At 38.6% G+C, this 19,001-nt stretch overlaps 1 protein-coding gene across 1 annotated transcript; it reads left to right on the top strand.

Moving 5' to 3' along the window:
- The first annotated feature begins 85 nt into the window (after window positions 1-85).
- On the top strand, window positions 86-19,000 carry hibadhb (3-hydroxyisobutyrate dehydrogenase b). Its single transcript, XM_047362204.1, has 8 exons — window positions 86-218; window positions 963-1,123; window positions 1,846-1,955; window positions 2,038-2,159; window positions 17,022-17,155; window positions 17,335-17,411; window positions 17,502-17,658; window positions 18,279-19,000. The coding sequence occupies exons 1-8, from the start codon at window positions 149-151 to the stop codon at window positions 18,435-18,437; spliced, it is 990 nt and encodes a 329-aa protein (XP_047218160.1). The 5' UTR covers window positions 86-148; the 3' UTR covers window positions 18,438-19,000.
- Window position 19,001: the final 1 nt, after the last annotated feature.

Raw genomic sequence — 19,001 nt, 5'->3', positions numbered from 1 at the left:
GGCACCGTAGTACACTCTGAGTCCTCCCCTAGTGCTCATTGGCTGAAAATGTGCGGCCGTGCTGCGTAACTCCATGATCTGATTGGAGGGACCAGCTGTCACTCACCTGCGTACTTTTACTTCCCCGTAAGGTCAAGAGGAAAGAAGCATGGCCGCTGTGCTAAGAGGGTCTGTGTGCCTAGTAGGAAGGTGTCGTAAACATGTTGACTTTGCGTGCGGTAAGGGAAATTAATAAGGACTTCGTGCGCGGTGTGCTGGTCTTTGTTGCTTTTTTAGAAAGCTGAGCAGTTAAATGAAGGCGGTTTGCGTGACAACATTGCTTTACCTTGAAATGTTTTGAGAGAAGTTAAAGATATTTTACGCTGGAATTGTTGTAGCTGTTGTTCCAGGGGCTTTTTTTTTCACAGTTTAAATGCTGTTTTTTTGGTTCTTATTTACCTGTTAGGCTGTTTAGGAAAGCTATGTTTATTTACTACTTGTGTGTCTTGATTTCAAAAGCCTAAAATATAGAAATCGTCTACATTTCATCATGTGTCCTACTGCTGTCAGATCATTTCTTAGAAGAGTGTTAGTAATCTAAAATGACGCTTTTGCTTTACAGAGACTAGGCAGACCAACATGAAGAAAACAATGAACTGTTTAATAAAATGTTAGAAATGTGTCTGTTTTAAACGCATTTTCTTTCTCCTATTTTCAATTTATACACAACATAGATAAACAAAATGGGGAAACATGGAGAATAAAAAGGCTGATATAATAATTTAATTTAATTTAGTTTAATTGTAATAATTTTGCACTGTAACTTAATTCCAGTTGAATAAAAAAGCAGAATAAATGTCATAGGAGTGCTTAGAGATTGCTCTGTTGCTTTATGTTTGAAACTTTCTGTCTGTAAATATTTGATTTGAAATTGTAAATATGTGGAATTTTATACCTGCTGAAATTCACCCATTTTGTTACAGTTTTCACAAGGTCTATGGCCTCAAAGACACAAGTGGGGTTTGTTGGTCTGGGAAATATGGGAAATCCAATGGCAAAGAATCTGCTGAAGCACGGGTACCCAGTCATTGCCACAGATGTATTCCCAGAGTCCTGTAAAGAGATACAAGAACTGGGTGCTCAGGTAATGTATGCTGAATATAAACTGCCGTTTATATTTGTGTATATATGTTTTTCTTTGATGTTTTTTGTAACGCTAAAAGGTTTTGGGTGTGTCCGAGCTACCGCACCCTGTTGGCGGTCAGACGCCTCGGATCCCCTCCGGTCCTTGGAACCCCAGAAGCGATCACAAACTCTATCTAACTCTGACTCTTAAAGGAACAACTCTCAAACAGTTTCTAGCTTTCAGCTCCTTTAATCTAAATTAAGGCAGAGGAATGATTACAGAGATCAGCGCTGAGGCTCCCGTCTCGGACCGTCACCGTCTGTTAGAGGATGACGAAGAGCCTCAATAGAAGGTCGCATGTAGTTTTATATCTGGTTCTCCAATGTAATGGATGTGCTCTCCCTCAGTGATTATCAGTAGACTATGTGTCACCATTGTGGTGTCTATCTGGTAGGTTGTGTAGTACCGGGTGTCCATACTTAATCTAAGTGTGCTGTAGCTTTCTAATCAACCCAGTTATACCGGCTGCTCCATCAACCCCAGTGCCCCAGCTTCAAGTCATTTATGACAATCCTTGGGCCATTTGTCCTTGTACTGTATGTCTATGAGCATTCTTATCCTATTGTAACAAAATAGAAACATTAGAACTTATACTTTACTTCCCTATTGTATCAAAGGGAAAAACAGCTATGAGTCATATTAATAAAGGTTATTCCTAACAGGTGTTTGTTTTTTTTCAGATTGTGGATAATCCTGCAGAGGTTGCAGACAAAGCCGATCGTATTATTACCATGCTTCCCTCCAGCCCTAATGTCATTGATGTCTACACAGGACCCAACGGCATTCTCAAGTACACTTTGATTTCTCTTTAAATGTGTGCATTAAAATCTCTTGGCTTTACAATAGATCCATACATGTTTTTTCCTCAACAGAAAAGTAAAGAAAGGCTCCCTGCTGATTGACTCCAGTACCATTGATCCGGCTGTTTCTAAAGAGATGGCTGGTGCTGCTGAGAACTTGGGGGCAGTTTTTATGGATGCACCTGTATCAGGAGGTACATTATAATCAGATTTTTCTTTTCTGAGTTGTATAATTTATTTTAAACTTGCTGTCCAGCTTGTCACTGCAAACTAGCTGCTTTAAATATACGAGGTGGCATTTACACAGACCAAATGATTACGAATAGAGTAGGACTGTGCTTATTACCATGATTTATTTTTAATCAAACACATATTTCTGCTTGAGTATATGCTTTATTTTTCACATAGAATTATGTTATCTTGCCACGATTTCTTAAAAATAAATAGCTATGTAGATATGCATATTCTGTTTAAATGGGACAAATTTTTGGTATCATAATTCGTCTGGTTTCCATTTATAATTTAAGGAGTATTGACCAGTTCTGACTAGCCAAACAGACTGTAATACATAGGAAGATATTAGGTAAAATAGAACACCTTGTGAACAAACCAGTTAAGTTTCAGACAGTTTGTGGCAGTGGTTAATTGGGTTGAAGCTTCTAATATGATAATGTTTTACTTTTTTTTTGTGTGTGAAATAATAACAGCTTATGTTGTACGAAAAGTTGTTTTTGATACTTTATGGAGACTAAGGCCAAGAAGTGCTTGGTGAGTCTGCAAGATCAGGTGACTTTGTTTTGTACAAGAACTTTGAGTGAACCACAAGGTTAGAAAAATGATGTATAAATGTTATACATTTACAGTGACTTGCAAATATGTTGATACTCCTTAAAAATTGTGCACTTTGCAATCACAAACTTTAGTGTGTTTCAGTTTAATCTGATGTAACAGACAAACACAAAGTGGTACATGATTGTGAAGTTTAAGGAAAATGATACATGGTTTTTAAACTCTGTTACAAAGAATGCATGCATGCTCCCTCAACTCTATTACTTTGAACTAGAGCCCAGCCACTTGCTTTCAGAAGTCATCTAATGAAGATATACAGTCACCGGCCACTTTATTAGGTACACCTGTCCAAATGTTCGTTAACGCAAATTTCTAATCAGCCAATCACATGGCAACGACTCAATGCATTTAAGCATGTAGACATGGTCAAGACGATCTGCTGCAGTTCAAACCGACCATCAAAATGGGGAAGAAAGGTGATTTAAGTGACTTTGAACGTGGCATGGTTGTTGGTGCCAGATGGGCTGGTCTATTTCAGAAACTGCTGATCTACTGGAATTTTCACCCACTACTATCTCTAGGGTTTACAGAGAATGGTCCGAAACACAGAAAATATCCTGTGAGCGGCAGTTCTGTGGGCACAAATGCCTTGTTGATGCCAGAGGTCAGAGGAGAATGGCCAGACTGGTTCAGGCTGATAGAAAGGCAACAATAACTCAAATAACCACTCGTTACAACCAAGGCATGCAGAAGAGCATCTCTGAATGTACAGCACATCGAACCTTGAGGCGAAAGGGCTACAGCAGCAGAGACCACACCGGGTGCCACTCCTGTCACCTAAGAACAGGAAACTGAGGCTACAGTTTACACAGGCTCACCAAAATCACACAATAGAATATTGGAAAAATGTTGCCTGGTCTGATCAATCTCGATTTCTGCTGCGACATTCGGATGGTAGGGTCAGAATTTGGCGTCAACAACATGAAAGCATGGATCCATTCTGCCTTGTATCAACAGTTGAGGGTGGTGGTGGTGTAATGGTGTGGGGATATTTTCTTGGCACACTTTGGGCCCATTAGTACCAATTGAGCATCGTGTCAATGCCACAGCCTACCTGAGTATTGTTGCTGACCATGTCCATCCCTTTATGAACACAGTGTACCTATCTTCTGATGGTTACTTCCAGCAGGATAACGCGCCATGTCATAAAGCACAAACCATCTCAGACTGGTTTCTTGAACATGACAATGAGTGCACTGTACTCAAATGGCCTCCACAGTCACCAGATCTCAATCCAATAGAGCACCTTTGAGATGTGGTGGAACGGTAGATTCGCATCATGGATGTGCAGCCGACAAATCTGCAGCATCTGTGTGATGCTATAATGTAAATATGGACCAAACCCTCTGAGGAATGTTTCCAGTACCTTGGTGAATCTATGCTACAAAGGATTAAGGCAGCTCTGAAGGGAAAAGGGGGTCCAACCCGGTACTAGCAAGGTGTGCCTAATAAAGTAGCTGGTGAGTGTATGATCAACCTGTGTGTAATTCAAACTCAGAATAAATACAGCAATTGAGGGCCTCAGAGGTTTGCTGTAGAATATTAGTGAAGAAACACCATCAGACCAAGGAACATATCAGACGGGTCCACGGTGAAGTTGTAAGGAAGGTGAATACAGATTATTTAATATTGATTATAAAATAACATCACACGCTTCAGACATCTTACACAGCCCTGTTCAATCAAAAGAAAACTGGAAAGGATATTTTACAACTTCAAAACCTATCAAGACATGACTGTCCACCTAAACTGGTGGGATGGGCAAAGATTTTCAAAGATGCAGCCAAGAGCCCCATGGTAACTCTGGAGGATGTACATAGATCCACAGTTCAGGTGGGAGATGGCATCACAATATGGAAGAGTGGCAAAAAGAAAGCTATGTAAGAGACACAGCAAACTTGTGACAGAAAAAAGTGCCCTGATGAGATTGGACCAAAATGTAACTGGTTGGCCTACATGTAAAATGTTTTGAAGAGAACTAGTACTTCACATAACCATAAACCCTCTATCCCAGCTGTGAAACATGGGGGTGGTAGTACCATGCTGTGGGAGGGGTTTCCTTTACAATGACAGGGAAATGGATTAAGCTAAATACTTAAGAGAATACCCTAAAAGACTTGACACTGAGTTTAAGGTTCATCTTCCCCAAACACCAAGGTGTTCCAGACCATAACCTTCTTGATTTACTTTAGGACAACTGTGATTAAACAAATGTTTGAAGTTGAAAAGATAAGAAAATCCTGATGTGAGAGACATCATACAGAAAATTCAGAGTTCTTCGAGTTATTGTTGCTACAAGCTACTGAATCAGGGGGTTTACTTTAGGCTTTATTTTTGTTTATTAAGTAATGACAGTAAATGACAGTGTGGAATCGACTTTTATATACATACATTTAAATCATCTTAGAACCTGGTAGACGCCACAACATTTTTATGTCCTGACATAAAACTCCAGTTCCCACGACTGTAGGTTCATCTGTGTCAGAATGGTCTCTTTATGTTCAATTGAAGTTGGTCTATTTCATGGTCAGCCCCTAAAGATAAGTAAAAAATGTATATCCTTCCTTCCCAAGATGGCCCACATGGACTGGTGTTTTTTCCTGCAAACGTCTGTTTGTGGTTGTGGCGATTTAACAAGTGGAAACTAAACTGCATGTCATGCTTATATACTTACATCAGTCCCAAGGTTTTAATCCCTTAATAAAAATGTTTGAGTAGCTCAGTTTGTCAGTTAGAAATTAAAATACACTGGCAGCGGTTAATGCTTAAACATAAAACCACACATGGAAAAGAGAGACTACTGTAATTGAATAAACATGTCTCTTAAAGATGTTTTTTGTTTCATCCTTAGTAGCCAGCTGTCTTGTTCTTCTTGGTTATAGCAGTTAAAATAAGTTTTGAAACCATTGCCAATTTTCTAGGTAAATATGTTTCTAAAGGTGCATTTAACATCAAAATCTCAGGATGTCGGTAGCAACCCATCCAGTCCACACATGCAAGGAAATCAAACCATACATTCCCACAAATTATGTGTAAGAAAATGGAGTGACACGGTAAAATATTGAACACATGAAGAAAAAAAGGTGCGAAATGATATGGAAAGTGATGACACTAGTTGCAATCTCTCAGTAATTCAAAAGAAATCCTACCACTCATAATCCGAAAGTAGAAAGAACATCTTTACACTATAAAACAGCCATGACCAGGGGCTCCCAGCAAGAGTTTGAAGAGAGGAGTAAAAAGATTATTATTCTAATAATAATTCAATAATAATACTCAACCACCATGGGCTCTCTGCATGCTCACCACACAAGACTCCACTGCTGAAGAAAACGCATGTTGGAGGTCGCATTTAAAGTTTGCTGAACAACATTTAGACGCCTGTGAGGTACTGGGAGTATCCACTGCATTTTCTTTTTTTTTAACTACTGCCATCTACAAGAATAATGAAGACTAAACAAGGATGGGTGTTTCAGGTAGACTGATTCAGAACCTTTAGGATTTGAAAAACATTTGTGTGGAAGAATGGACTAAAATAATACCCGAGCAATGCATGTGACCAGTTGTTCCATACAAGAGCTGTCATCATCAACTAAGGCTCTCATATGAAGCATTAAAGAATTCCAGATAGTGGTCAATACAATTCCATTTTAATTCAATTTCAATTCAGTTTATTTATATAGTGCCAATTCACAACACATGTTGTCTCAAGGCACTTTACAAAAGTCAGGTACATACATTCCAATTAATCCTAATTGAACTGTGCAGTCAGATTCAGTTATTTATTAAAATTGGATTAAAAGTTTTTCTGTCTAAGGAAACCCAGCAGATTGCATTTAGTCAGTGACTTGCAGCATTCACTCCTCCTGGATGAGCATGTAGACAGTGGACAGTAACTGGCGTTGACTTTGCAGCAATCCCTCATACTGAGCATGCATGTAGCGACAGTGGAGAGGAAAAACTCCCTTTTAACAGGAAGAAACCTCCAGCAGAACCAGGCTCGATGTGTGCGGCCATCTGCCACGACCGACTGGGGTTTGAGAGAACAGAGCAGAGACACAAAAAGAACACAGAAGCACTGATCCAGGAGTCCTTTCTATGGGAAGGAAAAGTAAATGTTAATGGATGTAGCTCCTTTAGTCATTTCACCTAGAAAGAAAGAACATATAAACTCTGAGCCAGTTTTCAAGGTTAGAGTCTGAAAGAGAGCACATAGTTAGTCACAGTAAAAGCTCAGTCAATTGCCATGTTCTAGGAGAGAGAAAGGGTTAAACACTGAAAGACAGGGCCATGTGGGTCATCGGTAGAGGGTGAGCATTAAGTTGTTGACAGCAGAAGCTTGGACAATGCCCCTCTCCAGAAAGGTGTCACAGGTAGACACAGAGTCAGGCCAGGTGTAGCTTCTAGGAAGAGAAAAGCGAGAGAACAAAGTTAAAAGCTGAAATAACGGTGCTTCCGGTTTGGGACACCAACAAGATGGCTGCTTAAGTCAACTGCTCCCGATCCCGATCAACACTCGATAAAAAACCCACAAAAAAGTGAATGTAAGAGTAAGGCATAACAGAAGTGTAATGAAAGGTGGGAGAAGAGCAAGAAGACAGAGTAATATCAAAGATTTTGCGGAAAAATCTGGGTGGACGTTGGACTGCGGTGCTGACATGTCTGAGACCGAGAGTAGCAAGCGAGGCCATGCAGAGGAGGAAATGGCAAGCTGCTCAGGTAGAGGCATCCTGGAAGGACTTTACCTCATTTAGTTGCGATATAAAGAAGGAAGTGAAAGAAGAAATCGAAAGCATTAAGGAAAGCTTCAACCTTAAACTTACAGAAATAAAGAACGAGGTAGTGAATAATGCGGCAAGACTCGAAAAATCAGAGCAGAGAATCGCTGAATTGGAGGAATAGAATGTGGCAGCGAAAGATGCTTTAACTCAATCTCTTAAGCAACAACAGTTGCTTTGGGAAAAGCTAGATGACCTGGAGGGTGGAAGGCGGCGGAATAACATACACGTCTTCGGCCTGAAAGAGGGATCAGAGGTGGGCTCGATGGCGCAGTTTATTGAACACCTTTTGAAAGAAGAATTATCTCTTCCACCGGATTTTGCTCTGAATATCCAAAGAGCGCACAGAGCTTTGCTACCTAGACCAGCAATTGATAAACCCCCGCGATCTGTGGCGATAAACTTTCTTGATTATACAACTAAAGAGATGGTGCTAAAAGAGGCGTGGAAGAAGAAAAAATTATGTATCAAAATAAACAGCTGCTGTTCGACCACAATTACGCTACCAACGTAGTCCAGAAGAAGAAAGAATATATGTGCATTAAAAAAAATCCTGAAGGAACGAGGGATCTGGTTCCACACCCCTTTAACTAGAATCCGCATCCACTGGGAAAGTGGCATCAGGATCTACGAGAGTGCGCAGGCGGCCGCGGAGGAGCTGAGACGAAGAGGAATTCAGGTGGAGGTGATGGCGAGGAGCGGAGACCCACAGCAGTTGGAGGAGCAACAGCGAGGAGCACTATCCTGGCAGCGGTGGGAAAAGAGGTCGAAATAAATCCAGAAGATTTAAGCCATAATAAATGACTACTATAGAAGAATGAAGATAAAGTCATACTTGAGAAAAATATTTTTGTTTTAAAGATTTTCTTCAGGTTTAAGGTCGGATCGATCTGCCTATAGGGAATTGGCCAGACTGGATTTCACAGGGGCCCCGACGTTTCAAGGGACATAACCCCCCCCCCCCCCCCCCCCCCCCCCCCTGGAAATCCCCTGGAAGCCATGGGTTCCCCCGTAGAATGGTACAGGACCTTTAAAGAAGACCTGATACCCATATTACTGCCAGCACTCAACTATACACTTGAGGTGGGTCAGGCCCCAACTTCATGGAGGGAGGCAATCATTTCAGTAATCCTGAAGGAAGGGAAAGATATCGAGGACTGCAATAACTATAGGCCAATATCGGTAATATTAATATTACAAAATATACACATCTATAATTGCCGAACGATATGGGGAAATCGTGACACACCTGACTGAAGAAGATCAAACAGGTTTTATTTTAGGTCGTACAACTCAGGACAGCATCAGGAGAACTCTCCATGCAGTAAATTCAATACAAACCCCAAAAAATAGAGCTGTTATAGTCAGCTTAGACGCTTTTAAGGACGCTGCAGTCCTTTAAAAGATTTGGCTTTAGTGAAAATTCAATTAAAACCATAAAATCCATTTATCAAAACCCTAAAGTGAGAATAAAAATAAATGGCAACCTAACAAAGCAAATAAAGCTAGAGCGAGGTAATGGACAGGGATGTTGCCTTTCACCTCTGCTCTTTGCTTTATACATTGAACCTCTAGCACAATTTGTGTGGGAGAGTGAGGAGGTGAGAGGAGTTAACATTAACGGAAAAGACCACGTCATAAGCTTATTCGCAGATGACATAATATATTTAAATAACCCAGATCAAAATCTTATCTCTCTGTTTAATCTTATCAATTCTTTTTCGCAACATTCCGGCTATAAAATAAATGTTACCAAAACTCAAGTGATGTCTTTTAATTATGCTCCGTCTGAAAAGATTAGAACTAAATTAGCAATAAATTGGGAACTAAAAACCATTAAAAATCTTGAAGTAACAATAACTAAAAAACTAAATCATCTTTATAAGGTTAATTATGACGCTATTAACTCTCACATTGATCAGGACTTAAACAGATGGACAGCTCTTACATTAAATTTTATTTCAAGAATTTCAGTTATAAAAATGAACATCCTTCCCCGATTATTATATTTCTTTCAGGTTCTTCCAGTCAAGATTCCATCAGAAAGATTTAAATACTGGGACAAGATTATCTCCAGATTTATCTGGAATGGCAAGAGACCAAGACTAAAATACTCAACACTGCAGTTGCCCAGGGAACAAGGTGGGGTGGCACTTCCTCATCTGAGGGACTACTACTACGCAGCACCACTACGACCTGTGATTAAATGGTGTGACCAAAGTTATGGTGCCAAGTGGAAAGACATTGAAATGATAGTTGACGGTATTCCACTCCAAACATTTTTGGGGGATGATAGACTTAGAAAGGCACAGCAACACCAATTAGATCCAATAACTTCTCATACCCTGGACATCTGGTTTAAAAGGTTAAAACAAAATGGACTGGGAAAAGGGGGTTAAGCTGTTACGTTGGGTCACATATAATAATTTTGAACCAGGAAGGAATGATCACACATTTAGAATCTGGGAAAACAGAGGAATAACTGCTATTTGTACTATAATTAAAGTTGGTAAAATTATGAGTTTTGAAGAATTAAAAGATAAATATCAACTGGAGAACACTGACTTCTTTCGATACTTGCAGCTCTGAGATTATTACCTTAGAGAAATACAAAACTTTCAGACATTAGATGGTTTAGTTAGCTGTGTGATTAAAACCTATAAAGGAATAACTTTTAAGGAAATAACGTCATTATATAAAACATTAAGAGAAAATACACCAGCATCTACCATATATATAAAAATAACTGGGAAAAAGAAATAAAAATGGAAATATAATTTGAAGACTGGTGAGATATGTGTAATAAATCAGGGCACAACAACAAACTCCACACTCTGGAGAGAGTTTGGATGGAAAAATCTCACTAGAAAGGAAAAGCAAACCAGGTCTCACCTTACATGCTGGAGAATGTGTGGAAATATAGAAGCAAATCATACACATATATTCTGGGCATGTCCAAAATTAACCATGTTTTGGAGAAATGTGAATGTTATAGTTGAAAGATGTGGGTACTCAATACCAGAGGATTTTAAGACAATGTAAACCTGGAGAAATGTGTTGTGAGAGAAGATGTGTATTCAGTTAAGATTCTGTTAATTGCTTGCAAAAAAGCCATAACAAGGAATTGGTGTCAGATAACAGCTCCATTGCTAAAACAGTGGCTGAATATTGTTAGGGAAATTTATGTGATGGAGCGAATGACCTTCATTCTCAAATTACAAGAAGACATTTGTATAGATAAATGGGAAATTGGACACGATATGACACCCAAGAAGAGACTTAAGGAACTTGAATATTATTTTTTAAGACTCTTATAGATCCTAGACACCTGCAACCGAGATGTTTTTTGTTTTTTTCTCTCGTTCTCTTTGTATTACTGTTCTTGTGTTCAATATATATTCACCTGGGATTTTAGCACTGATATCTCTTATCATGGATAAGGTGAGGGACCTTTAGTAGGCCTTAATATTCTGGAAAATGTCTGATCTATATGTATATGTCCACAGAAAATGAGAATTAAAAACAAAAGCTGAAGTAACAGCAAATAATGCAAAATTGGAGAGTAGTGTGAGAATGTAGCGAAGAGAGTGAAAGTGGTCATTATGTCCTCCAGCAGCCTAAGCCTATAGCAGCATAACTACACAGATAGCTCAGGATAACCTAAGCCACTCTAACTATAAGCTTTATCAAAAAGGAAAGTTTTAAGCCTAGCCTTAAAAGTAGACGGTTTGTCCATCTAGAGCCCACTGATGGCCATTGTTATACTAATAACCACAACGATTGGAATACATCTTTCTGTCAGATTGACCATAACCATTGGAAAAGGGAGAGGGTCATACAGGTAGCAGAAATGGAGGGTGTGTTTGCACCTCAACCATAACTGAGCCGGTTTAGGCTAAACCTGACTCCCCCTTACTCCATCCAACAGGGAGGGAAGAAGACAGAGGTAAAAAAATAAGGAAGATAGCTCAGGATAACCTAAGCCACTCTAACTATAAGCTTTATCAAAAATGAAAGTTTTAAACCTAGCCTTAGAAGTAGACAATTTGTCTGCCTCATGGACCAAAACCGGGAGCTGGTTCCACAGGAGAGGAGCCTGATAACTAAAGGATCTGCCTCCCATTCTACTTCTAGAGACTCTAGGAACCACCAGTAAACCTGCAGTCTGAAAACGAAGTGCTCTGTTAGGAACATATGGAACAATCAGATCTCTGATCTATGATGGAGCTAAATCATCAAGGGCTTTATATGTGAGGAAGATCATTTTAAATTCTGCATTTAACAGGGAGCCAATGAAGGGAAGCTAAAGTAGGGGAAATATAATCTCTCTTTTTAATTTTCATCAGAACTCTTGCTGCAGCATTTTGAATCAGCTGAAGGCTTTTAACTGCATTTTGTGGACATCCTGATAGCAGTGATTAAGTGATTGACTAAGCAGTTTCTTTTTTAAAGACTCCGGTCCAAAGATGACACCTTCTGTCTTGTCTGAATTTAGAAGCAGAAAATTTAAAGTCATCCAAGTTTTTATGTCTTCAAGACATGCTTGTAGTCTATCTAACTGGTTGCGCTCATCAGGATTCATGGATAAGTAAAGCTGAGTATCATCAGTGTAACAGTGAAAATTTATCCTATGCTGCCTGATAATTTACCTACTGGAAGCATATATATAGTAAAGAGAATTGGCCCAAGTACTGAACCCTGTGGTACTCCACAATTAACCCTGGAGTTTAAAGATAATTTATCATTTACATGAACAAACTAGAATCTGTCAGACAGATAAGATTTGAACCAGCCTAGCGATGTTCCCCTGATCCCTACAACATATTCCAGCCTTTCTAAGAGAATATTGTGATCGACTGTATCAAATGGAGCACTGAGATCTAACAGGACAAGTACAGACACAAGTCCATTATCTGAGGCCATAAGAATATAATTAGTGACTTTCAGCAGAGCTGTTTCATTGCTATGATGAGCTTGGATGCCTGACTGAAACAGGTCATTGCTGTGTAAATGCTAACACATTTGATTAGCAACTATTTTCTCAAGAATTTTAGATAAGAATGGAAGATTGGATATAGATCTGTAATTTATTAAGTTATCTCGATCAAGCAAAGGTTTCTTAAGCAAAGGTTTAATTACAGCTACCTTAAAAGCTTGTGGTACATATCCATTTACTAAGGATACATTAATCATATCTATAATGGGGCTGGTAATCAGAGGGAACACTTCCTTAAATAATTTGGTTGGGATTGGGTCTAATATACAAGTTGAAGGTTTAGATGAAGCTAATATTTCTGATAACTCAGGAAGCTCCACAGGATCAAAACAGTCCAAACACAAATCAGGTTCTACAGTTATTTCCAATGTTGTCTCACTTGCTGAGGATGAAGTAATCATCTTCGGGAGTATGTCAAAGACTTTCTTTTTAATAGAATAAATTTATTTTGGAAGAATCCCATAAAGTCATGACTGCTGAGAGCTACGGGAATGGATGGCTCAACAGAGATTGCACATAACTTAATTGACTCATTGGATTGTTAATGACATCTAGTGAGAATTTTTGTATTGCACCTTTTGGAAATTGATCATGTGTTAAATACTTATTTTACCTGCGTTATCTACAATTTGCAGTTGCTATGTTCTGAAATGATGAAGACCGAGGATAGGAAAAAAGATAACGGTATTTTCTTTTACATTACAAGCTGCTGTGAGGTGGTAGGAGTTCGTCCTGTAACCGGTGGGTTGCCGATTCGAACCCCCGCTCTGTCTGTCTCAGTCGTTGTGTCCCTGGGCAAGACACTTCACCTTCCTTTCTTGCTGATAGTGGTAAGAGGGCCTGGTATGCCTGTGTATGGCAGCCTCACTTTTGTCAGTGTACCCCAGGGCAGCTGTGGCTACATTGTAGCTTACCACTGTCAGTGTGTAAATGTTTGTGTGAATGGGTGAATGACTGATTGTAGTGTAAAGCAATTTAGCGTCTCTGGGAACTTGATGAAGCCATATACAAGTTCAGGCCATTACCATTAGTGTATCTTTGATAGAGACCGGCATGTTCAATGTTTGCTTAAAAAAAAATTTTAACCAATGAAATATATGGGACTAGGCTATCCATTTGAAAAGGCCTCCAAAGAGTTTGGCAGTTTTCCATGGCTCCATTATAACTTCTCTACTTCTCAGTTCACCAAATGAGAGGCTCCATCTAGCATTTATATCACTACATGAGACAAGTGTTTTATCAAGGAATATTCGTTGACAGTGTGGATATTTTACCCAAAGAGAGTGTGTCTGGTCCAGGGTACAGTGTCCATTTCTTCAGAATGAAATCTTAAATATTGAATTGCCTGAGTCAGTCCCTTTCTTTCAGGTTGGTCGAGTTTTATGGTAAGACTCTAAGAGTTTAATAAAGATTTATATGCATTTTTCCCCATGATTGTGCACACGGATTAGGGTTTTCCTGTTTCTGCCTTGAACTTCTCTGGGCTGCAGCAGCAATTTAACGTCTGCAAACCAAACTTTGATAGTCCCATCAATCACAAGGCTGTGCTTCTTCTGCATTAAACAGGAGATCTAGCTTTTTACAGGGGAACAACTGCTACCTTTATAACATCATAGAGTCTGCCTTTTCAAGTGCTGCCGTTGCCTTATTTTTTTTTTTTCCTGTACTGTTAATTCCTTTTAGGAAAACAAGGTAAAATAAAGATTGCATGATTGCCCATTCCCAGAAACGCAATCTTCTCTGCGATTCTTTTAAGGCTAATTGTTATGTGTATTTAAAGCCGAGACGCTTCTATGATTTTGTTTTTGTCCCTAGTACCAATCAGACTCAATTAAAATTTATCACAGAGAAGTTATTTAAAATCAGTGCCATATGTTTGTCTATTCGTCCCAAACAGAGTTTTACGTCACTCAAACATGGAGTTATGTCACTCAAAGCTTGCTTAGAAAGCTACTATAATGTTCTGACTACACTTCACCTAAAACATGTTATTTAATCTTTCTTTTCTAAAGATATATCTGACTTGACAAAGAGAGCTACACTCTTCAATAACTTCGGGTTTTGCTCAGACTGCTGATGTTTTCATGTGGAGCAGTTTGCTGACATGCTAAGCTAACACTACCTTGTTTCCTCACTGTTTTTATGTGACTCATTGATAATTTGGGCCCTAAACTTACTGATTTTAGAGTAAAATCATTAGAATTGATCCTGTGGAAATCCATAACACCAGTAATCTAATTTATTCTAATTAATTGTAGTTTCTCTTGTATCAGAAGTATTTTTTACTGTGTTTAATACATGCTAGGTTTGACAGTTTGAAATATCCCAAGCCTCTTCATAAATTGTTCTGTTATTGGTTAAACTCTCACATTTGCAGACATCTTAACTCATTTGTAGATTCTGGTGTTTCTTGTTTTTCTTTTTAATTATAGATGTTGAGGATAGAATCTAAATCTGCAGATCCTTTTCTTTGCATCTGGGCTGCCTTCTTCAACACTTAGCTCATTGTTTCTGGCCATTAATGCAAAATGCTTCGAGCAGTCTTTGTGAGAAGATTAGGGAAGGGGAAACATTTAACACCTATCTTGGCACTTCTCCACTGGCTTCCTGTAAACGTAAGGATTAATTATAAGACTGTGTTGGCTAAATCCTTGGCACCCATATGTTTTGCACCTGGTTATTGTATGGTGTCAGGATTTTAACCCTGTGTGAACCTGAACCAGAAACAGCTGTTGCTACATCTAAATGAAGGCTAAAAGCATTGTGAGAACAGACAAAGTCAGATTTTCTTTTCAAGCGTCAGTATGACAGAGGCCAGGGTTTTATTGTTCCACATGTGAGCATACATAAATACATAAAATGTTCAGTTATTCCCCAAATATACAAATGGATTGTAAGAAGACATCGGTTGATCTCTCCTTTTAATGGCATGCTAACCTTTTAGAAAAGTGTTTCAAAACCATGAACATTTTGCAGAATACTGTTCCTGCCTTTTAAACTGCTTTGTAAACGTTTTTAAATGCATTGCTGACTTTTCTGTAGTTTCATGGAAAGATGAATAGTGCTTCTTCTCCCCCACTTGCTGCTTGTCAGCTGTCAGTCAGCTGTATATATTGACCAGATGGAAGGAATTTCTATGAACTTTCCTCTTCTATAAAAAATAAACTGGGTGTTTGCGTGTGATACGACTGTTAATATTTACAGAGTCGTCTTTATAATTCACTGCTGTATACAAAATAAACTAGCAACAAGATACCAGAGTTTAGATGTCTGCGTATCCAATAAAGAGTTAACTTCATAACCCAGCAAACTTACTTTATACTGAGAAAAAGAGCAGAAAAAACTACTATTCTGCACATTTACTTGCAGCCGGCATCCCAATGAAATTAGTTACTATTTTTTTCTAGGAGGTTTGGAAAATGTTTAAGACAAGCCGTTACAACCTTTAGCTTCAACTTATGCATCAATGTGTATCTTTGCTTCCAAATCCGAATAGCTATGACAAGTTTTTTTTGACAAATAATACAAATAATATAATGATTAGCAGTATGCGATTATTATTTTAGCAGCACTGTAATCGTAGTTGTAGTATTACTGTTTTTAAAATAAAAGCGATACTTTCATCTGATACATTTTTAAAGGTATGTTTAAAATTATTGCTTTAACCAAGTGAAATTGTGTTAATTTTGCTCAAGGTTAAATTGTAAGAATCTTCTACCAGCCTTCACCTTTTTGTGTCGCTTTTGTTTTATGAAGGATTATTTCATTCTAAAAAAAACTCACTAAATGTTAATGTAGAAATTTCTTTAGCATAAAAGTGAAACACTTGTTTGGTGGGTGCGTAGACAGATTTTTCACCTTAATATGTCTACTTTACTTAGAAGTCTGTTAAGAATTTAATTGAATTTGCTCTGCAAAAGCACTTGAAATAATCCAGTAAACTGCTGAGCTGGTCTCAGACAGAACACACTGTGGTTTGTGTTACGGCTAAATGTTAAGATTGTCCGTGTATTCTTTAAAACATTTTTTGCCTGGTTTGTTTTTCTGTTTTTTTCTGTTATTGATATTTTCCTTTTATTACCAGAATTGTTGGATATGGCTCTTCAGCTGGGTATTAAATTAAGTTGCATCAAATTAGTCTGAACAATTACAGACATAAAGAAAGGGATAAAAATTGCTCTATGAACTACTTTGATTTGTTTTGGGGTTTTATGAAATATAAAAGTTGAATGAATTACATTAAAAAAACAAAGTCTTGTATAATTCTAAACAGACCAGAGTTGGAACTACTGATCCTTAAAAGTTTTTATTAGCATTTAGGCTTTTACCTCATTCATATCGTCCTTTTTGTATACCAGTTTTATTTTGGCTAATGAGATGTGGTTTTATTGTCACAGCAATGTGTGAAAACATGCTTTATTTTTCTTCTCTAGGTGTAGGCGCTGCCAGCTCAGGTAAGCTGACGTTCATGGTCGGAGGAGCGGAGGAGGAATTTACTGCAGCCAAAGAGCTTCTCAGCTGCATGGGAGCCAATGTGGTTTACTGTGGTCAGGTTGGAACGGGACAGGTGTGATTACATTCCCAGTACTGGTCCAATTTCAGGAAGTTTTCCTGTTGTCAAAACAAGTTTTTAATAAGATAAACATGTAAATTATATGATAGTTATTGAATAACAATATTTTTGCATAAACACCAATAAACAGTGTTTGGGTTTCTAAATGCTTTTATGTGCTCATCTGATTACAGGCTGCAAAGATTTGTAACAACATGCTTTTAGCCATAGGAATGATCGGGACTTCGGAGACAATGAATTTGGGGATCAGGTTAAACAAAAACATTTAAATGGATTTTAAAGTATAATCATAAGTATCTGAAATATAATCCTTGAAGCAAATGATTTTCTTCATCCGCAGACTTGGACTAGATCCCAAACTTTTGGCCAAAATATTAAACATGAGTTCAGGCCGCTGTTGGTCAAGTGACACCTATAACCCCGTGCCAGGAGTCATGGAGGGAGTCCCGTCTGCAAACAACTACCTGGGAGGTTTTGGCACGCAGCTGATGGCTAAGGTCAGTTTATAAACCACGCATTCACAAATGTGAGGCGGGGGGGGGGCAACAAGCAGTCGTACATGATGCCTTTTTGTGATGGTTTTTCTTAAATCAGAAATTGAATGAAAATTTATCTATGATAATTTGTAATTACTCCTGGTTTTATTTTTTTAATTCTTTACACAAGTTTTGATATTCCTAATTCTACACATTGGTTATTTTGTAGCCATTGTGTGAAAACCTTACCTAACAGGTTGGGTCCAACCCAAAACTCAGCCCTGCTGTGTTAAAACAACCTTTGACTTAATCAGTGTGTCCACACAGTTACCAAAATAATCCAGACCGGGTTATTTGTAATCCAGCTGTATTTTTTTAGAGTGTAGAAATTAGTTTGGAGCGTAGCAGATTTTCTACTTTAATATGTCTGCTCTAATTTGATCAAAATTCTACTAGGAATTTAGTGTGATTTACTCCTAAAAAAGCACATGAAATAATCCAGTCTGAGCTGAGGTGCTCTCAGACAGAACACACTGTGGTGTGTGTTACAGCTTGTGGTTTTGTTTTCTGGATGAAATTTTAAGTCCTGTTGGTTTTTCTAATGTATGCTTGCATTTCCTTCTTTCTTTTATAATAATAAGGACTTGGGCCTGGCACAGAACACAGCCACCAACACGAGAACTCCTGTCCCTCTCGGCTCCTTAGCCCACCAGATCTACCGTATGATGTGTGCGCGCGGTTACGCCAATAAAGACTTCTCCTCCGTGTTCCAGTTCCTGCGCGAGGAGGAGGGCCAGTAGCATCAGCTTCCCCCACCCCGTCCGCAACGTTGCCACGTGCCTCGCGCTGCACAGGACTAACATAGTGTGTAGTTAGGGTACATTTGGACACACAGACTTTATTTTGCCCATAGTTAGGAAAAACATGAAGCCCTAGAGAGCCCCAGCACAGTCTGATGGATAACTTGAGCACTTCTGTAATGTTGGGAATTAGGCTTCATCTACAACTAAGCCTTTTTTTTATAAAGAGACGCTCCTTTCTGTTTTAACCTCATGTGAAATGTCCCTTACATGCAAAGGAACATCCCAGAAAGTTTGACTTTTATTTCTCTGTGAAGGCTGAACAACTACAGTGTGGTTTTAGTCTCTACATATCTGTCGTGTGTTTATTTCTTTACAGTGTTCTTCCTGTTCATATTAGATTTTTCTGTTGACATTAGAGTTGTTACTTTTAAATGTAATACCCTGTTGAATAAACACAAATGACTCACTCTCTTGAGCTTTGTACCAAATAATTTTGGTACAAAGCTCCCTCCCTGAAATGATCATGCCAGAAACAAGTAAAACATTTATTCTGAAAGGATC

This window comes from Girardinichthys multiradiatus, chromosome 3, assembly GCF_021462225.1.
Source record: "Girardinichthys multiradiatus isolate DD_20200921_A chromosome 3, DD_fGirMul_XY1, whole genome shotgun sequence".
NCBI classification, from domain to species: domain Eukaryota; kingdom Metazoa; phylum Chordata; class Actinopteri; order Cyprinodontiformes; family Goodeidae; genus Girardinichthys; species Girardinichthys multiradiatus.
Note: the sequence above shows the minus strand (reverse complement) of the source record. Positions and strands in the feature narration are given on the sequence as shown.